A 22,181-nucleotide genomic window follows, 5' to 3' on the forward strand; every position below is an offset into this window, starting at 1 on the left:
TGGTTGCAGGTATGAGAAGAAGTCCTTGGGTTTTTCTACATTCAGTTCTCATTTGCATAAGTATTTTTTCATGTAATTCTTAAGAAGTGGTTACTTCTATAAAAAGTTTCTTGTACATTTTGTTCCTTTACCTTTGAATAAGTCTTGTACTCCAATTGCTAGTTATTCTAAAAATATTTTAAGACTGTGCTAATTTTAGCCTTTGTTAAATCATAAAATTGACTCTTGTAGTCTCATTTATCTCTTTCTTTGTTATATAATCATTAATTTTTGCTTTATAACAAATAATTTTCAAACTTTTGGCGGTTATTGTATGTCTTGTATCGAAATGTTTAACACACATATGTGTATGTGTGTTTACTTATTTATTTATTTATATTTTTTATATATTTGTGTATATGTATGTGTGTATATTATATATACACACAATCACTTTATAACATGTAAAGAGCTTACAACAAGCACACACTATGTGTGTGTTTATAGAAATACACACACATTGTGTAACAGAGCAGCTTATAACAAGTACAAGCCAACAAAAATTAGAAAAGGTGAGGGCAACACACAAAGCATGCAACTTGGCGGTCCTTTGAAAAGGGTGAGCCCTCATCCGAGAATCTCGCCAACAAATGTACCTTATTTACGTTACTTTAGGTTTTCTTTTTCTTTCTAAGCCTCATGGATCTTGTTGGACTCTTAGTCCTATAGACCATATACTCTCTCTCTCTCTCTCTCTCTCTCTCTCGATTGATATATGTAAATCTCAATGACCAATGCATGATGCATAGTATCAATGAAAATGAGTGCTTTGATAATGCAATGTGCTAGGCATAGTTAGAGTTGAAAAGGTTGGTTGGTGCTTTGACAATGGGGTGTGTTAGGTAATAGTTAGAGTTAAAGAGGTTGGTTACTAATGAGGGTACATTGGCAAGTGTAGTACAAGTTGGTTACATGAAGCATTGGTGGCTAGTTGGGCTGATCTTTTGCGAATTGAAGAAAGTGGGCATAGATCTTTTTAGTGGTGGGAAAGTGCTATAATCTATCGACAAGAGAATTAAGAGTGGGTGATCAAATATTTTTTAATGCCTCACATTTTAGCTTATATGGCCTTGGCCCTTCATAGAAGGTCCCCATTTTTTAATTAATTATAAGTGGCACTCTATTCACCACCCAACACCTCTCACTTCTTTTCTTTTGGTGTAACACACAAGCTAAAGTGGTACTTGAAAATTCTACAGTTCTCCATAAATACAAGTTTCTTGGTGCAAGTTTTTGTATGAGTTGTCGATGTGCCAATTTGGAGGGAGACCATGCTTTTTGATCAAAAGTTCAAGCTCGTCCTAGAGGTCCCTTGGCAATAAATCTATAAGGTAAATGAGACTTGAGAAGAGTTTTTTGTAACTCTTCATTTGAGAATATTTAATTTCTAACATCTAATTGGAACATTTAAAATCACAACAATCATTAGGATTGGAGGCATTATTTCTAGTGATTTAATGAGTGATATTTGGTTGATAGGTTTGATTTCCTACATTGAGGCACACTATAAGGAAAATAGGGTGGCCATTTGAGATTGAGGCACACCGTAACCATATTAAGATAACTTTATTCGAGTGCAGCTTATTGAGGAGGATTAATATGGAATATATATATATATATATATATATATATATATATATATATATATAGGAGAGAGAGAGAGAGAGAGAGAGAGAGAGAGAGAGAGAGTACTTGGTTTGGTGAGGAGTACCCATGCACAGTACTACTTACAAGAAAATGGAGCATTGGCATGCCTATGTTTCTTTATTATTGGTCCATGAGTAGCAACATGCTAACATGTCAAAGAGATGGTGGTTACTTTTGAAGATCAAGTGGCAAATTAGCATTTGCATGTATTGAATAAGTTTGGAGCTAATTTGGGAAGAGTTGGGATGTAGAAGATGTAGAAGCGAAGAGACATAGAAATTGAGGTGGTTCAATAATCTTATAAGGGTTTGTGAATTTGAATTCTTATGCGCAATGCAATTAGTCTCTAAAGGAGTATATTTATTGTACAAATGGTAGGGTATATAAAGAAGTCCAATTGTAATAAAATGGTATGCCCTTCTTTGTATCTTACCTTAAAGTTTAATAGCATGGAGGGGTAGAATTTGAAGATATTGTATTGTAAAGCAAAGGTGGTTATGTGTAGAAAAGGAGGAGACATTCAAATGGTTCATGAAGGACAAGACAAGGAAAATGACATGGGGGTTGGTTCAAAGAATTGAAACAAGTAGACGGTTATCATAAAATTGAAGAGACGTCAAAGCTTTAAAAAGACTTATGAGTTGCATCTCTTTACGTAAACATATCTGATGGAATGGCAAGAGCATGTGGTCATTACCTTAACTATATTGTGAAAACATACCATCTATTTAGAAAAGTAAGATTTTAGACCTACCATGATAATGAAACACATTATATACAATTGTAAGAGGGATCCCTCCAAAAGTTTTGTAGGCAAACATGATTTTTTTGGCTTCAAAAAATATATTAACTCTCTTTAGGCAAGTGGAATAGATGGTGACATTGTAGATATTGCTCGAATAAAAGACACATGCTTAAAATTACGTCTTTCCAAAAATTATGGCTTATTCATTGTTCCTAAAAAATTACCACATTGTTATTCCAATAAAAGCCTTTTCCACATTCATATCTGTGATGAAAGCTTTTACTGAGAGGCTTCAAGGCTCCTTGGAAGGTGTGCCCAAGCAACTTTGTCTCGCTAGGTTTAAGGGTCATCACTCTAGTGTGAAGGGCCAATGATAGAATATATTTAACGTATGGAGAGACTTGTGAGTGAAAGGTTTGGAAAAGAAGTTGTTTGAAAAGATCCTACCCGCCCAAGCTCATTCCCCTGTCCATCTCCCTGCCCACGGGTTTTTCACCTACAAATCCGGTTCCACTCTTTCTTCTATACTATATATAAAAAAGACCGAAGTCTCTTTTGGCACATGTCATCAAAGAATGCAAAGTGGGGGGGGGTCGGACAGAGAGCGTGGGAGAGAGAGAGGGGGGAGGGTCTAAAAGAGAGAGAGAGAGGTGTCAACCCCGTCGGAGACGAATGAGAGCCAACTTGTGATGTGTGAAGGCCCTAATATGATGTGATTATGGAAAAAAATGGCAGTCCAGAGTGAGATAAATGGATCATGATGAGTGATTGTCATGGAGTTCTCCTAATGAATTATTAAGCTCCCAACCTTCTTCTGTGGATGATGATGGAGATGATATTAATGTGGTTTCTCATTTCTCACGTGAAGTCCACCCCCCCCCCCTCCCTTCCTCTCTGCAGCACTCAGGTTTTATGGCATCCATATGCCGCCCATCATGGTCATACGCTCACTTCCTCACTTCAACTTTTGTGATGAAAGGCTTGCGAGCCCATGTGACACAACTGTCTAGTCCCTCCTTTTCTTGCATTCATGCTGCCACCTGGTAGCTCCTAAATCTGCTGCGCAACCGTCTTGTTTGAACTCTTTTCTTCACTTTTTAGTCCTTAGTGAACAGGCACACAACCAAGTAGGGATGGTGTGGTGGGCGCTGTGTTCTCCTTTGCAGTGATGGTGGCTGGGCTCCTGCAACGGTTGGGGTAAGGTAAGTCCTTTTGGTGTCAATGGTTGTCTCTCACTGGTGCTACTTTGCTTGCTCATGTGTGAGATCTCTGTGTGCATTTGTTTTGCCCATGGTCTTTATTCTGCTAAAATTACACACAGAAGCAAGCAGATACCATAGAAACAAGTTTGTTTGTGCTTTTCCATGCACATAGGGGGTTTGGACCAGAAAGCATTCCACTCTGACAAAAGCTCTCACCAGAAATGAGCTTTGTCTTGTAGCTAGGGACAATCTGTGCACAATGCATGCCTACATTGCCTAGTCCCCTCCACAACACACACACACACACACACACACACACAAGCTAGTCTTGATGATGGGTTTGCAGCAGTAGCTAGGGATAATTTATGCACAATGCTCCCCGTCCCCCTAATTCTTTCACATAAACAAGTTAGGGTTTGATGATGGGTTTGCAGCAGAGAGCTTGGCCTTCTTTGGGCAGTTTTTTCTGCTTTTGGGCAGGCAATCTAAAGATCATTACTATCAGCAGCTCATCTTCAGTTGGAAAAGTTCTCATTTTTTTAAAAACCACCTTCTCTTTTTGCTGTCCTGAACTCGACAAAGTTTGGCACGCCCGCCTTTTCCTTGCAGAGCTTCATAAGTGCTTTTCCTCTTTTTCCCCTTCCCTCGGCTTTGTTAGCTGCTGCTCAGCGGCCCCAGTTTCAAGTACGGGCGGGGGAGGGAGAGGGGGGGGGGGGGCGGGGGCGGGGGCGGGGGCGCAAAATGGGCATCATCAGGATCAGCTCAGTTTCCTCTTCACAGAACTCGTCTCAGCTTCGCATGGCGAGTTTTTCTTCGGCAAGGTTTGCTTTTCAGATAGTGGATTCTGGTCCTCTGATTAGGATCAGTTAGGACCATACTTTTCATTTGGAGGAACTGGGTACTTTTGGACTCATATATTTCTTCTGATTTGAGCACTTGTGCAATTTAGGTCCCATGATTTCTCTTCATTTGAAGTAGGAGGTCAACTTTTGCGTCAAGGTTTTTCCTTGAAGTAAAGCAGCTGGGCATTTTGGGTCCTTTCTTCCTTGTGATTTGGATGCTATGTCCTTATTTTCTTCTAATTTGGAGCATTCGGGCCTTTTCTGTGTCATTGGAGCTAATAAATTTAAACGGGTCCATTTATAAAAAAAAAGCTAATTCTTTTTGGGTCCTTATTTTCCAGTAATTTGAAGCCTTTGCACTTTTTTGAGTAACATTTTCTCTTCATATTTGAAGGATTACAACATTCTGGGTCTATATTTTGCCCCTTTACTCTCATTGGGAAGTATTCGGTTTCTCTGATGCTGCTTAACACAAGCCTTTCACCGAGTTTTCACCATGCCCATTTTGCCTGTTCTGCTACACAATTTTAGCCTCTCTTTCAACCAATTGAAGCATGTTGCTCATCAGAGAGGTTTTCTAGTTGCCCAGGATTATGGAGGGCTTGCATACTACTTAAGAAGCACGAGAGCAGGAGATCAACTCAGTTTTATTAGTTTCTCTCTCTCTCTCTCCAACAACCCATATGGATTGTAAGTATGGTATGGATGGCTTGAAAAGTAGGAGGCGTAGTGATGGTTTATATGTAGGCCATGGGATCCAGCTGGGTGTAGGTTGTAAGTGCTGGTTTAAACCGTTAGGCCTCTAGATGAAGCAGACAGGGGTCTTAATGCTGATTTTAAGCCGTTAGGCCTTTAGTTGAAGCAGACAAGTGTGTTTTTGACATAGTAACATGGAACGCCGTTCCAGAGCCTTGGGAACGAGGGAACGTGTTCCATAACCTGTGTTGTTCCCATTCCTGTTCCCGTTCCCGTTCCACAAATGTGTATCCTTGGCTAAGGGCATTCTGGGTCTAATTTTTGAGTAAATGAGAACTTTGTATTTTTCTATGATCATATCATATCATATGAGAGTGGTGTATGACCTTGCATCTAAAAGGCTTGGCAATATATGCTCTTGCATCTCCTTAGCTGCACCAAATGGTAGCCATATGGTGATGATGTGTCGTTCCCATTTTCTTTTCGGGTTCTCGTTCCCGTTCCAGAACAGACCCCCCGTTCTAATTGTCCGTTCCTGTTCCATGTGACACTGGTTTTTGAGCCCTATCCCTGTAGGTTTAAGGTCATTACAGACATGAGAGTTCACGTGCATCATGAAAGGCACCACTTGGGTTTTGGTCATGCTTCAATCAAGGTTTGGTTTAAGATGTTCAATGGCATTCTGGTTGTCTGATAGGAGGTGTTTTCAGCCATGTTATATTGTTTGTATATGAGGGTTGTCAGTGATGACATTCTTTTCTGGATGCAGCCTTTTAGGATATCGGCGTAGCTATATTGTGTCTGGTCAGCAGAATGGGGAAGTCACCCGGAAAATGGCTGAAGTCATTGCTTTTGGGTAAGAAGCCCCCGAAGTCTTCTGCAGATGATAAGCCACCAACAAGTGCGGTAGGTCATCTGCCTTTCCTTTATCAAATGAACTGATGGTTAATACCTGGATGAGTAGCATGAGGTTGTTTCACTTTTTGCTGGTTTGGTTATGCTTTGCTTGGTATCCAGGTATCTGAACTTTGAAGGCTAATCTCAGATGCTAATTTCGAATGCTTATTTTCAGATGCTGCACAAGATTTAGTTGTGGGCTGCCCTTGTGGCAGGACAGCCTTTTTAAGATGTGTTCCTCGTCACTAGAGATCTTGTCAGGGAGGCCTCTGGTCCTTGCACGCAGCATCACTTTACTTTCAACGTTGATGAGATTACAATATTGGTTTGTGTTGCTTTAGGATCATGATGGTCTTTGCAATATGATATATCTTTGGGTCTATGTAGTCTTATATTCAAATCTGGATGCAGGCCAACCACAAACCCGTCCACCTAAACCTGTTAATAAATTTGCTTTCACTAGAGCAATAGCAACACCAAAATGTAGCCATGTTATCATCTACCTTCTATACTATACCCCACTGGGCTTTGAAGTCGATTGTAGAGTGTTTTCCATAAGCACACTCATGTCTTTGCAGGTAATCATCCCTCCGAGGCAATGCTGCACTTATAAGAGAAAGCCGGACAGGAGTCCATAGTGAGGGAGGACATACTAGATTAGGAGCAGATGCCAATCTTTCTCAGTAGTCAGAACTTGCGTATGCGGCTTCTGACCAACTAATCAACAAGGGGGTCGGTTGTTCTAGCATAGTGCTTAGTATGTCCTCTATGAAAAGAAATAAGGCTCAAGAATCCTCTCAGCTGGGTGGTATTCCGCGGTTGTGGCCATTCCCTTTTGCATTGATTTAGCAGGGTGCACCATAGTCCATGCTCAGATGTGAAGCAGGCAGTTTGTGTTGCTGAAATGAGGGGGTGCTTCTATCCACCAGTACTATCCACCAACACATGAACAGTCCGGTTGTTCCCTTTAATGTGAGCGTTTTTGGATTTCACAAGTCATCATAGCATCACGAGTAGAATGCAAGATTGTCTCAGCATCCCAGTGCACCTCTTCTTCGTGCCTTATTGAGTCGCAACCATCACCATTGAAGGGAACAAGGTGTAATGCAGCCGTGTGTTCAATAAATCTTATATTAGAAGCCTTCTTGGATGTGTCTTGCAAGAGCAGGTTGATTTATTTTATTGTGTGATGGAGCATATTCAATGCTCTGTAATCCCATCTGGGTCAATGGGGAAAGAGGTATGAGTTTGCTACTACTTTCCTCTTCTTGTTCAACCGCATCCTCTTCATCAGAAATATCTAATATAAACATATTTACTTGTTATATATATATATATATATATATATATATATATATATATATATATATATATATATATATATATATATATATATATACATACATACATACATACATACATACATACATACATACATACATGTATGTATGTATGTATGTATGTATGTATGTATGTATGTATAAACTATCACACACATTATAATCATAATTATATATGCCTTTCTACATACACATGAAGATTTGATTATATTTAGTATTTCTGTGATTCTAATTTTTAAGACCTTTATATTTGTACCTATATACTAGATCTTATAATATTTTTAAGGTTGAAATAATTTTTGCCACATGAGATCATCCTTTCAGGTTCCTTGATGCTGTCTTCAAGACCATCATCTATCTTTATAGGACCTTGCCACTCACACGTATCGTCTCCCTAGGATTGCACTTGCTTCAATCATGCAGCCACAGTGAGCACTGGGGGATGGAGTCAATGGCCTTTATGAATACAGGTTACTGCCTCAATGACTTTTCTCCCAAGGCATCTGTATGAACAAATTACCAACTTTTCCCATACCAGCCTTGAGCACTGAGGAATGGAGTCAATGGCTTCTCTCTTCAGACATTACGGACAGATAATCGCCTGGGCACAGGGTCAATGGCTTCTCTCTCAAGGCATCTGTATGGACAGATTACTACCTTTCCTGTACCAGCCTTCATGTGCCAAATCTCTACCTCAATAAATCGAGCTGAGCCAAAACACCTGCATGGGTAATCTTCACATTTATGTCTTTCTGTCATGTATTGAACCCCGCCTCAGTTCCACAAGGACCATTTGCCACAGATGGTTTTGTTCAGTGGCCAAGTTACTTGCAAAGACGCATGTTTCATGCTGCAAGGGTTGTCATGTCTGACAAAAGGCCGGTTGTTTGACAATGATTCATCCTAGAAAAGGGCTAGGGAATAATGCATCCAAGTGCTTCTACAGCAGTTCTAGTTTAGAGGAATTCAGCACAATAGTATCTGTGTACAATAGAAAAGCAAGAAGAGCTTCTTTCCAAACAGAGCTAGCCCCTTCTGGCCTTAGGATGAAACCAGCCTCAGCAATATAAAGCCGGAACAGAGTGAGAGGTAATGGACGAAGCTGGCTTGGATTCCGTCGTACTTGTGTGATCTCAGACGGTGTCTCCGGAACATGTTCTGCTTTGTTTTGGTTTTGTTAATGGAGAATGATTTGAATTATCTTACAAGCCATCCTGAGAGAACTTGTGCATGGTTTAACATTTTAATGCTTTCAATGAGGATATGGAAATCTATAATCTGAACATGCCTCTCTACTTGTGATGCAGAAAAAGCCTAAAGAGAAGCGCAGGTGGAGTTTTGGGAAGCCGTCAACTCAAAGTAGAAACTTTGAAGCTGTTACAGGCTCACAAAGCTTGCCCACAAGCACAGACGACCCTTGCCCCCCAGCAGTACTACAGGACGAAAGCAGGCAGGGACCAAGAGCTCCTAAGGACCTCTCAAGTGCAGGGGAAGTGTGGCATTTTATTGTGAAGGAAGATTCTTCAGCTGCTGCAGTGAATACCGATGGTTTGTTAGAAGAAATCACTAGAAAAGAGGACTTTTCTAGCAAAAGGTTGGAGGAAAGGGCAGCAACCACAATACAGACTGCATTTCGGGGATATCTGGTGGGTCTCTGGAGAAAGTTTTGCATGGATTTAGGCTGGATCTTCTTGGTTTTATTGAAAAACGTGTTGTAAGGGTGAAATCTGAAGCCTAGCTTGGTACTGTTTGTTTTCAGGCACGACGGGCCCTTAGGGCTTTGAAGGGTCTAGTAAGATTGCAGGCTCTAGTCCGAGGTCACATAGTGAGAAGGCAAGCAGGAACAACCTTGCGATGTGTGCAAGCCCTTGTCAGAGTACAGGCTCGCATTCGTGCAAGGCGTGTTCGCATGTCTGAAGAAGGCCAGGCTGTACAACGGAAGCTTCAACAGAGGCGGCAGCTGGATGTCCGCCCAAGAAAATCCCTGGTGAGGGGAGGGGTTCTGAGTCCGAGTAAGACCATCTGTGATGTCTTTTAAGAGCCAACCTAATGCTTTGCATGTATGGTATATTTTAGGAAGGCTGGAATTCAAGCACTTGGACACTCCAAGAATTGGAGGCCAACATTCAAAGCCGACAAGAGGCAGCTGCAAAGCGAGAGCGCGCACTGGCATATGCATTCTCTCGCCAAGTGAGATTCTAGTCTTTCAAAGAATGTCTGTTGCACCCTTGAAGCCTTCTTGGTTCATGTATTTTCTGACTTGTTATGTGGGATTTCCAGCTTTGGAGATCTGCACAGAAACAGAATTCTTTGGTCTTTGATGGTGAACATGATCAATCTCACTGGGGTTGGAGTTGGCTTGAGCGGTGGATGGCCGCCCGTCCATGGGAAACCGCCTACTTGGATGATAATGAGGAGAATTATCCCGACAGCATAAGGAGAGACGAGAGCTACTCGGAGGTGGAGGATGAGGAGTTCAAAAAGCAGCTGTTTGCAAAGAAGCAGAATGACTTCTTTTCAGAAGTCATTTTGCAGGAACCAAGTTTATCTTCAAGTAACTCAACCCAGAACCCTCAAGCTCAGACCCTGCCATCATTGTCTGATTCTTTTGAACAGAGTGCAGTGGTAATGCCCTCAGATACTCAACTTGAGACCTTGCCATCTATCCAACCTGTCCTTAAGAGCTCAACCGTGTTGTCAAAGCCAACACAAGTCTCTTCAACACTGCTGAAACAGAGCAAGTCCAACTCTTCAAAGGGTAGTGGAACTCAAAATGGTGTAGTGGAGCCTCGTGATGAGGCCATGGCAACAGCCGTTCAAGAAGGTGCTCCTTCAAATGGGGTACTAGCTCTTAAAGAAATGTCACCTGCAGAGCCAACATCCAAGAGCAACAACAGGTCAAATTTGAAGTTTGGATTAAACAGACACAGCTTCTCAGGACCGCTTAAGGGAATGTATGAAAATTCTATGGTAGGCTCGCCTGCAGTTCCTAGCTACATGGCTGCTACTCAGTCGGCAAAGGCCAAAGCTCGATCCCAGAGTAACCCTAAGTTACGGCCTGAAAAAGAAGAGAAAACATCTCCCATTTCAAAAAGGAGGACGTCTCTACCGACAGAAACCAAAAAAAGCTCCATCCCATGGCAGAGCTTTCGATCCTCAAGCGCAAAGGGTTTTTCTTCTGTTAGAGCATTTAGAGAGGGTGGTGCTTAACACAATGCCAGTGTCAAGTTTTTGGTCCTTTTTTAATGTGTTGAAACCGGCATGTATAGATAACCTAAACAATATTGTACTGCCTTTTGATGAGAATAACCCATTGAGGTTTTTGCAGCCTTGATAGCCATAACTAGGGGAGTCAACATGGTAGGTTTAGACATGGTCTTAAAATAGCCTTATTTTTGGGACTTCATGATTAGTGAACAGTCCTGCAGGAGTGCCCGTTATGGCAAATAGAAAGGAAATCTTTTCAAAATTTCTGTATTTTAGGTGAGGCTCCAAGGACCATGCCATGTCTTTACATGCAAAAGTGCCCACCTTTCTTCAGGTGCTTGTGGATATTATGTGGTTAGTTGGCTTTTCCAGCCAGTGAGTGTCAAGTTGTATGAATTCTTGCTTTGTTTTGGATTATTAGTGGGAACACTGTCAAATCTCACTGTGGTTTTTTTCAAAGCACAGTTGTGCAATGATATACCACCAAGTCAATTCCATGAGCATAAGATTGTAGCCTTACAGAACATGGATGCTTTTTTATAGTGTTTTATGTAGGCATGTGTGAAGGTGGACATTGCAATTGATGGCCGTATTATTGAAGCAGCTGCCTTCTGCTGATGCGAAGAGGATCGGTCAGGGATCTTAAGCATCTCAAATTGTGCTAATGCCCGGCAAGCCAGGCTGGAAACAGTAACCCTCACCCTCGCGAGGACGGAGGCTTGTAAGACTCATGGGCAGTCCTGATGGATTTCCCCCAAAGGAGTGCGCCAGTCTGTAATCAGTCTTGCATGCTCAAAAGTTTTACAGGTTGCACATAATGTTACTAAGTCTGTCTCTCTCTCTCTCTCTCTCTCTCTCTCTCTCTCTCTCTATGATGATGATGAGTTCACGTCAAGCATAATGACAGAAGAGAAGATGTCATGGAGTTAGATTTGAAGAACAAATGCTACAACAAAGGTCATGGAAATAGAGGCAATCTTTATGCCCATACAAGACCCTATGGATTGCAAAACAAGGAGCCAAAGCTACATGATGCAAAGCTGCATGGACAAACAAGCCAGAAATCCAACTCTCAATCTGCATTTAATGGTGCCTGTCAATAAATGAATGCTCAGGTAGAACAAGAGGTGGTGATAAACATCAAACCGCCCAGGATGTCACCGTATGTATCCCGGCATGTCGTCGTATGTTGTATGCATATACACCTCGGCATGTCACTGTATGTATCCCGGCATGTCGTTGTATGTATATACACCTCGGCATGTCGTATGTACATGCGTGAAAATGATTTAGAAAACTTCGAGTAGGTAGGAGCGTATGACCCAGCCTTCCAGAATGTTCCAGCGGAGCAGCTGCAGGAGGCGCTTCTCCCCCTGGAGAATGTAGGCATGGGGTACACACGTGCAGGCTTCCACGTGCACCACAGGTGGCACTTGGCAATTTAGGCCCTCCACCTTGGCGGCTACCCAGAAGCAGACGGCCAGCGAGAGGCGGGTGAGCTTGGCGCGCTGCTCGCGGAGGCGGCGCGGCCCAAGGGCTTGGACTAGGCGGCGCAGGAGGTGGAGCGCCAGGCCAACGGTGTTGTTGCCACGCTGCCCGTACTCGCCCTCCACGTCGACGTCGAATTCCTCCTCTAGCTGCAGCGCGTCGCCATCATCGTCCTCGTCATAGGTACATCCGTCTACGTCGACATAACGATTCTTCTTGATTGTTACGGAGCTAGCACGTGTGCTCTGTTCGTGTGGCAGAGGGGGGAAGAGCAGGCGGTGCCAGGTCGCAAGAAGCCGGCGGAGCCTCCGCTCTCCGGCAGACGGGTAGCCTTTTCTTTTACATTTACGGCCGTCAGCGCCGGAGTCGTGCAATGACGCCGGCAGGATAAAGGCGTCGAGAAGGTGCTCCTCTTCTTCTTCTGCAGCCTCAACACAGGAGCTCCGATCGGGTTCACTTCGCTTTGTCGGCCAGCGACCAGTTCCACGCCGACGGCGGCCGGCGGGGTTCAGCGGCTCCTCCTCGGGTATTGACAAGGCGTCCTGATGCATGTTATGGCTGTAAAGCGTAGACGCCTCCTCTAGCAGAGGAGCGAACTTTCCCCTGCACTCACAGGGGTCAATAACAGCGGATTCCCCCTGGACAGCGGCCTTTGAAATATTGCCGTCCATCGCCGGAGGTGTGACGTTCTTCAGCGTCGGCTGCCAGAAATCATGCCCACGGGACGGGCGGCGGGGCTTCTGATGCTTCTGCGTAGCTGGTCTCTTTCTCCGGAGAACAATCGCCATGTTGTCAGAGCACTCTGCATTGGTTTCTTTTTTATAGCTTTACTTTTCGCCTTTGCTTTCTCCCTTGGCTTTTTGCTTTTCGCCTTTGCTTTTTCCCTTGCTTTGCTTTTGGCCTTGCTTTTTCCTTTTGGGCCCCCACGAAACCTTAAAGAGCAATATATATATATATATATAGCCACAAATCTTTCATAAGGCCCTAATAAAATCAATGGTTTTACATGCCGTGTTTTTTTATTTTTCTCATTTACGAAATTAAGAGTGCCGCAGTGTTTGGGAAATAATTCTTCATTTCAAAAAATCTAACCACTATGCTAATGCTATGGCACAACCAATGGCCACCCTTAAAACCACAACTTTATAATTTGATCCTCTCATTCATGCACATATGGGTGCAAGGCCAAAGGCCAACAATAGCCTCCAGCCATCCATTGTTTACCAACGTTGAGTAGTCAATGCCACATGTGCAAGGAAGTCGTTATTTATTGATATGTGTTGTCTACCCCGGTGTCGGCTTTCCGTCATCTTCCTTTTGGCCATGTTTTTTATGACCATGGTCCATGGGTTTTTTGGTTTTTTTTTTTTGGTATTGTGATGATTTATTACACAACCTTTTTAACCCTGTTGGGCAAAGTGGGAGGGAGGAGTGAGCTCAATTCAAAAGGTCTGAAGAGCTCCTGGCCTTACGGCCAGGCTATTGTCCCTATCCCGATGAATTCATGTGTTTAACATGTGGTTGTACTAGGACCACTTGGTCTTGCCAATTATGAGTTGTTTACATGGGAGTCAAGAGAGTCATTTAACTTTATGCATTTTTTGTTTCTGGATTATGGATTCTTATGCTCCCTTCATGCATTCTTTGTTTCTTGATGATGGATTGCATGTGTTCAACCGTAGGTTTTTGATTGAACCAAACGTCATAAGGAGTGATAGTCTTCAAAGCATAGGAAAAACAAAAAACTACTTCCAACCAAAACTTGTGTGAAAGTTGTTGATCTTTAACCATACATCTAACCATCTCCACGACATTCCTATTTCGTCTCTCAGCAATACCATTTTGTTGTGGTGTATAAGGAGTTGTGCATTGATCCTTAATGCCTTTTTGTACCAAAAAATCTTTGAATGCATTGGACATATATTCTCCCCCTCTGTCTAAACAAAGAGTTTGAATCTTTAAGACAATTTCATTTTCAACCATAGCAACAAAGTGTTAAAAATGAGAAAATACCTCTAATTTTGCATTCATAGGATAAGACCAGCTATATTTACTGTAATCATCAAAATGAATGTTGTAACCAAGTATAAGGTTCCTTCCAAAGGAGTTGTCTGCATTGGACCACACACATCATTGTGTATGAGATGCAATTTGTGATAAGCTCTATCTGTTACATTCTTTTGGGAAATGTTGGCATGCAAGTTTGCCAAGGATGAAATATAGATCTTGGTGGTGAAAAGATCCTCTTAACATTCCATGTTGTTGCAAAAGTATCAAACCACCAATAGAAGTATGGCCAAACCTAGAATGCCATAACTGGGCATCTTTCATGGCATTAGAAGTGTGTGCTAGACAAAAAACATCCCACTTATCATACATGTCTTAACTTGTACAAACCATTTATAGTTAAAGATCTAGTAATTATAATATGTTTGTTATGTTCTTTGTCATGGGCAATGCATCATTTATTATCTGTAAACTCAACATTAAGCCCCTCTGATAGAGTGGACACAAAAAAGTAGATTCTTTTTAAAAAGTGCATTTTGAAGAAAAAGATTCTGACCACTTACAATGGTGAGAACTGTCTTACCAATACCTTTAATGGGGTAAGAGGTATCGTTTGGCACACGTACCACTATGACCATCTTGCACAATCTTTATATGTTTAACCAAACTTCTTTGAGAAGTTATGTGTTTAGAAGCACCACTATCAAGAAACCAGCTATCACTGAGTTGTACTGAGACATGCATCCTATTTAGGATTATAACTACAAATAGCCATTAGTGAGAAGTCTTGATGGACAACGACATTAGTAGAGTCCCCTTTCTTGAAACTATCATTGTCAAAGGTTGGAATCTTTATTGCTTTCCTTTTTCTTCTTTCCTTTATTTTGAGATTTAAAGAAATTTTCAATGCATGGCCAAGTTTCTTGTAATACTGATAAGTCACCTTCTTTGTCTTATCAGAATCACCCTTAGTCTCGGAAGTTTTGTTAGAATTGGTCTTCTACTAAAATTTATTGCCCTTGTCCTTAACTACTAGAGCCTGATCACTACTAGAGCTCTTCTTTCTGGATTATTCTCCTGCAATAGTAAGTTAACAAATCATTCTCTCAACGAAACATATTGAAACCCAGATAAGATCCAAACAAAGAGTTAAGGGTGATGTTAATCATGTCCTTTTCAGGAATCAATATTGAAAAGTTTCTCTCTTAAGTTATCTAGTTTTGTTAAATGTTCATTCATGGACCCCTTTTCTTACAAAATTTCATTATCAAGTTACTTTCTAAGAAGGCACTCCTTGCATCATTTTTAGCTTAATACATAATTTTTTAAGTGTTCCAAGCATAGATGGATGTTTTACAAGAGCGAATGTGTGAAACAATAGACCTCTTAACTGACAAGGCAAATCAATGCCAACTCTTGAGCATCATGTGAATCCTATCTTCTTTGGTCAAGCAATAATTTGAGGAACTTGATTTTGGGTTTTTTTTTCCCCTAACCCCTTTATGGAGTAGTACGAGCAATTACACTAGGGTAGGGATCGTCACCCCCCACAGACATGACCCCCATAAGCCCTTTCCAATAAGGACATTTTTGACCATAAAACTCCATAGAGAGTAATTTAATCCATCTAATTTATTCTTTTGGAAAAACATACCAAAAAATCATGTTATTGGCCATACCTAAGTTCTAAGAAGAAAAGATGCTTAAAGAAAGCTCGAACTAATGTTAGGCTATTAGCCATACCTAAGTGCTTGAAAATTTAAGAAGAAAATATGCAAGCTTGAACTAATATTAGCAGCTATTGGACTCTTTGGAAAGCTAATGGAAATTATGAGTCGAAGAACAATTAGTCTTCGATCGGACAATTGGTGGAGATGCACGATTGGTCGATTGGAGGCTTCAATCGGACGATTGGAAGCTTCGATCGGATGATTGGAGGCTTCGATCGGTCAATGGGAAAACATCTATGGGACGATTAGAGATGAAGAGTCACTGATTGGACGACAAGAGAAATCATCGATTAGAGAAGATTAAATCGGATAATTGTAAAAATGAATAATCAAAGAAGTATAATCGGATGATCGCATAAATGTACGATCGGAGAGGTGCGGTTGATCGATTGGATGATTGGAGACGATGATGATTGAAGGTTCTCACCAATCATCGCCGATTGGAAAAATACAATCGTCGATTGAAAAATCACCGATCGGACAATCGGGCTATTGGACTGGCCGATTGAAGAGGCTGGCAATTGGAAAATTAGAGCGATTGGAGAAGTTGATATTGGAGAATCAATGTAATCATAGCAATTGGAAAAAGCCGAAAATTGGTGAGCTTGTCAATCAGACAATTATAAAAACTTGTTGACTATTGATTGGAAAACCTGACGATTTCATCACCCAGTGATTAGAGATCCAAATGATTGGAGAAGTGGATGATTCCATTGCCTGCGATTGCTTAGTCGAGAGAATCTTATGCTCAGTCGAGTGGTGACTGAAGAAACTTATCTGGTTGCTACCACGTGTTGGATAACCTACCATGTGTCAATACTACATGAAGCGGTGGAAACTGATGGAACTAGTCAAACAACGATGTCCTCCTTGATTGATTGACAAACTACAATATGAACAAATATAAGAAATCATAAATCGCTCCTGTTTGTTTGAGCTGCAACCAACCTTCATGGCCTAATTGGACTGCAGCTACTACACATGCAAATCGCACGACTACACGACTCTTGTGTAGTACATGATTGCTCCCAACTATGTGCTTTTGCAAACAATGTGCTCCACACAATAGCAGTTTTGATATGGAAAGCTTGAAAACCAGAAATCCAAGCTATGGAGAACTTGCCTCTGATACCATTGTTGGCTTTGATGGAAGTAAAGACAGAAGCACTCACTCACTCAAAGTTCACAGATTAAAGAGAATACAAGGGAGAGAGAGTGTGTACGGGGCTAGTTCATTTGGGAGAAAGAGGTCAAGCTACAATGAAGTATAAAATGAATAGCAACCCTAAATGGAGGATGAGGTTGCTTATATACTAGCTAACCCTAAATGGAGGATGAGGTTGCTTATATACTAGCTAACCCTAAGGTGCCCATTTACACCTAGATGGCCATGGGAAAAAATGCAGTGGGATAAAAGTGCCCATGGCATAAGTGCATGACGTCATATTGTAGTACTATGGGGAGAGAGGTTGCACCCACATTAGTACAATGAGTGCACACATAGGAGGTCATGACAAGGTGCTAGGTGTCCGTAGTAGAGGTGGGACAAGTCGTAGACGAGGATGTTGGCTGGTGGTGGCTCAAAGGGGGGATGGAACCCGTAACTAATGATGATGACAGGGGGGGATGGAACCTATAACCAATGATGGGGGAGATGATGAAAGGAGATTGGGAACCTATAATAAATGATGGATACAATGACTCCACTAGGAGACAACGAGGCTACTAGGAAGAGTAGGGAGATAAGGGGGGGAGAGGCTGCATGTTCCACGACGGAGGGTTAAGATGAGCACGACATAGCGGATGTTGAGGGTGGCAAGGTGGTGGTGATGGGTTTTAGTGGTGGTGAGGGAAGTTGATGTTGGGCTATAAGTTGATGAGACAAGGTACTAAAGGAGGCTCACTTGATGGTGAGGAACACTATGATGAGGTGGTGGATTGGGTGGTGCAATAGAAGGGGTTGTGCGGCACGTGGTGAGGGATCTCGGACCACCAAAGAGCTCGTGTGCATGGAGGAAAGGTAGTAGTGATATCCATGGGTGTCACAATTGCTTTGGATGAGCAATTGAGTGGGTGTAGAAATGCCATGAAATGTGGATGAATAATAGCAAGGTAAAACAAAGTGCAGGTGTCTCCATGGCTGTAAACGAGAGACGACTGTGCCTAGTGATGTGGAGACAACGACGACGGTGACGACTATGTGTAGTGATGTGGAGATGACAACCAGCCAATAGAAGGGTCAATTGAGTTAGAGACAAAGGAAGGCGCCATAGAGTGGAACTCAAAGGACACCTAGGTGGGAGTGGGGGGTAATGCAGGTGAGGACATAATAGATGATGTGTGATAGTGGATGGAGTCAAGCTGCTGGCAACTAGGGAGATGATGGGGGGGGGGGGATGTAGGTGAGGAGATAATAGATAAGATGTGTGGTGGGCGTGAAGCTAATGAGAGCAAGGTGCTGGCATCTAGGGAGATGATGGGGGAGGAAGGGTCGTGGGGTAACATGAGATGGGGTATCATCTCAAGAATCAAGGCTCGGATGTTATCCATTTGTGGGGGCCAGGATGCCAAAGTATCCCATCCCCTTGGGGATGTTAGTAGGGAGAAGAAGAAGACATCAGCAAAGTATGTAGTGGTGAGTGTAGGGATTCACTTGATGGTAGGGAAGCAAAAGACATCGACCCCCATAAGCCCTTTCCAATAAGGACATTTCTGACCATAAAACTCCATAAGGAGTAATTGAACCCATCTAATTTATTGCTTTTGGAAAGAATACCAAACAAATCATTTACAGAGTTATTGGCCATACCTAAGTGCTTCAAAATTTAAGAAGAAAAGATACTAAAATAAAGCTTGAACTGATGTTAACAACGATTGGCCATACCTAAGTGCTTGAGAATTTAAGAAGAAAAGATGCTAAAAGAAAGCTTGAATTGATGTCAGCAGCTATTGAACTCTCCTAAAAGCTGTCCGATTGGACGATTGGTGGAGACATACGATCGGTCGATTGGAGGCTTCAATCGAAGGATTGGTGGAGACATACGATCGGTCGATTGGAGGCTTCAATCGAATGATTGGTGGAGACATACAAATAAAATTGGACGATTGTAGAAAGGGATAATCAAAGAAGCATGATTCGATCACAGAAATGTGCGATCGGTCAATTGGAAAATATTGATCAGATGATTAGAGATGACAATGATTGAAGGTCATCACCGATCGACCAATTATTGGAAAAGTACAATCACGTCGATTGGAAAATCACCAATCAGATAATTGAAAAAGTTTAATTGCCGATTGGAAAAGTACAATCAAGTGATTGGACCGGTCGATTAAAGAAGCAAGCAATTGAAAAATTAGAGTGATTGAAGGTAACCGATCGAGCGATTAGAAAAGTACAATCGGGTGATTGACTTGGCCGATTGAAGAAGCTAGCAATTAGAAAATCGGAGCGATTGATCTATGCAGTGATTGGAGAATTGGATATTGGAGGATCAATGTAACCACATCAATTGGGAAAAGATGAAGATTACTGAACCAGCCAATAATCATACGATTGAAAAAAAATTACAGACTATTGGTAGCCGATTGGAAAACCTAACGATTGCCTCGTCCAGTGATTAGAGATCCAAATGATTGTAGAAGTGGACGATCCCACTGTCCATCAAGAGATTGGAGAAGCACGTGATTGCACATTCTGATGATTGCTCAGTCGACTTGCAAATTGCACGACTGTTGTGTGGTTGCCAAGACTGCACTACTTTTATGTAGCTTCTGACTACACGACTGCTCTCAACTGTGTGCTTTTGCACACAAGGTGCTCCACACAACAGCAGTTGAAAACTTCTAGAAAAAAATTGAATGAAAACACCTAAGCTCCACACTATAGAGAACTGGAAATCTATAAGAGAGCAACAAACTATGGAAAGCTTGAAAACCAGAAATCCAAGCAATGGAGAACTTGGCTCTCATATCATTGCTGGCTTTTATGGAAGCAAACATACAAACACTCACTCACTCATCAAAGTTCACAGATTGAAGAGAACACAAGGGGGAGAGAGAGTGTGTAGAGGGCTAGTTCATTGGGAGCAAGAGCTCAAGGTACAATGAATTACAAAATGAATAACAACCCTAAATTGAGAATGAGGTTGCTTATATACTAGCTCAAAGTACAATGAAGTACAAAATGAATAGAAACCCTAAATTGAGGATGACGGTTGCTTATACACTAGCTAACCCTAAGGTGTTTATTCATACTTGGATGAGGTTGCTAATAATAAACTAGCTAAACTTAAGGTGCCCGTTCACACTTGGATGGTGATGGGGACAAACCCATTGGGATTAAAGTTCCCATGGCATAAGTACATTACCTTACTATGTAGTACTATGGGAAGAGAGGTTGCACCCACATCAGTACAATGATAATACTTAGTACACACATAGGAGGTGACAACAAAGGGCTCTAAGATGATGGCAACAAGGTGATGGGTGTACCACAGTAGAGGTGGGACAAGTTATATACAAGGATGTTGGCTAGTGGTGGCTCAAAGGGGGGACGTAACCCATAACCAATGATGACAAGGGAATGGAACCTATAACCAACGATGAAAGGAGGGGTGGAACCTATAACAAATGACGGAGGCAATGACTCCACTGATGCAAGAGACAGCGAGGTTGCTAGGGAGAGCAGGGAGATAAGGGGTGGAGAGGATGCATGTTCCATGGGGATGCATGGTAAACGTGTGGTTGCAATGGAGGGTGAAGGTGAGCAGGACATAGCGGATGTTGAGGGCAGCAAGGTGGTGGTGATGGATGTTACTGGTGGCGGAGTGGTGAGGGAAGTCGATGTTGGGCTATAAGTTGATGAGATGAGGTTATGGAAATAAGAGTCCCAAGCTTTGGTGTGTCGAGGACTAGAGAGAGAGAGAGAGAGAGAGAGAGAGAGAGAGGGGGGGGAGAGGGGTTTGTTTTTGTGTTTTGCTTTTATTTTTTATTTTTTTGTACAAGAGGGAGGGGAGAGAGGGAGAGGGAGACAGAGACGGAGAGGAGAGGGGAGGGGTGGGGTGGGGCTAGTGGGCTGAGGGGTGCAAGAGAGAGAGAGAGAGAGAGAGAGAGAGAGAGAGAGGTGGGGCTAGCGGGCTGAAGGGTGCAAGAGAGAGAGAGAGAGAGAGAGAGTGCGTGAAAGGTGGGGCTAGTGGGGGCTGAGGGTGCAAGAGAGAGAGAGAGAGAGAGAGAGAGAGAGAGAGAGGTGGATGAGGTGATATATATATATATGGGAGAGAGTGTAACATACCCATCTTCACTAATAAAGAAATGTCCATGTAATAATAAAATTTATGAGTTTTTATGGTATAAAAATCAATGATTTTATTAAATGAGTCATTTTTACTTAGAATCTTCAAATTTTGAGTCCAAATTTGGAATCTGGCATAATTTTATCCTAATATAGGATTTTACAGCATCCAAAACGGACATCGGATCAAGCTTATATGCAAATTTCAGTCATTTTTAGTTAAAAAACGACGACCTTTAAACCTTAATAAATGCACGACTAGGCGTTCGATTGACGAACGGTCTGCACCCCAATGACCAGGAGAACCTCCCGGACAAAAAAAAAATTCGCCCTCGGAGCGGTCCGGTACGCAAATCGAGGCCGACGCCCCAAATTTGGAGACCCCGCTCCAAAATTTGGACCGTACAGCCACTTTTCAGATAAGGCAATTTTCCTCTATCCCCCTCTTGCTAGGAGGCAGTATCCTTAACTCTTCTCTCCCCCCCCCCCCCCCCCCCCCTCCCCTTTGCATGGACTTTAGTAAAAGGTTTTAGCCTTAAGAGAGGGTTCATGCGCTGTGGTCTTTTGCTCATATGGTGAGCAAACAATCTCAGAATTGAGATCCGACTGGAGCGTTTCGACTTAACAGCGAGCCCTACAAGACGACGTCCAAGATGGCCCCTTCCCGAAAACGTCAGAATATTACCTCGGGAGGAGCGCACAACAACGAGATTAGAGAAGATGCTCCCGATGCGGCTCCAACCCTCCCTTTACAAGCTCCTCAAGGAAATGGTGGCCAGGTTAGCTTGGTTATCTTTTAAAGAAGAGTTTTTTTTATATTAGTGTTAATAAATGTATATCTTTTCCTTTTAAAATAATGACATAAAATTATATGAAGTTACGAATTGTGTGATGCTGTATTCAATAAATTTCATTGAAATTGTTATCTTTAAAGAGTGCAAGTTTTTCCTGGCTTCGACGCTAACTCCGTTCCGTGCTTGTGTAGCCGGGCGGCGTTATTAGCAAAGCCCGGGAATGGCCCAAGGTATCCCTCATATACCATTGGGAG

At 42.2% G+C, this 22,181-nt stretch overlaps 1 protein-coding gene across 7 annotated transcripts; it reads left to right on the forward strand.

Annotated features, from left to right (window-relative positions):
* Window positions 1-3,106: 3,106 nt before the first annotated feature.
* Window positions 3,107-10,734, forward strand: LOC147640359 (uncharacterized). Of its 7 annotated transcripts, XM_086779663.1 has the most exons (7): window positions 4,461-5,165; window positions 5,748-5,826; window positions 5,941-6,077; window positions 8,716-9,054; window positions 9,168-9,395; window positions 9,485-9,598; window positions 9,689-10,734. In XM_086779663.1, exons 3-7 carry the CDS (start codon window positions 5,985-5,987, stop codon window positions 10,616-10,618), a joined length of 1,704 nt encoding a protein of 567 aa, XP_086635789.1. In that variant the 5' UTR covers window positions 4,461-5,165; window positions 5,748-5,826; window positions 5,941-5,984; the 3' UTR covers window positions 10,619-10,734. The 7 variants fall into 7 exon arrangements, with proteins under 7 accessions (XP_086635805.1, XP_086635813.1, XP_086635789.1 ...); XM_086779679.1 differs by lacking the exons at window positions 4,461-5,165; window positions 5,748-5,826 and adding an exon at window positions 3,107-3,633; XM_086779687.1 differs by lacking the exons at window positions 4,461-5,165; window positions 5,748-5,826 and adding an exon at window positions 4,346-4,454.
* The last annotated feature ends 11,447 nt before the right edge of the window (window positions 10,735-22,181 follow it).

Source organism: Cibotium barometz, chromosome 3, assembly GCF_041138505.1.
Source record: "Cibotium barometz isolate CiBa-2024 chromosome 3, ASM4113850v1, whole genome shotgun sequence".
Classification (NCBI taxonomy): Eukaryota; Viridiplantae; Streptophyta; class Polypodiopsida; order Cyatheales; family Cibotiaceae; genus Cibotium; species Cibotium barometz.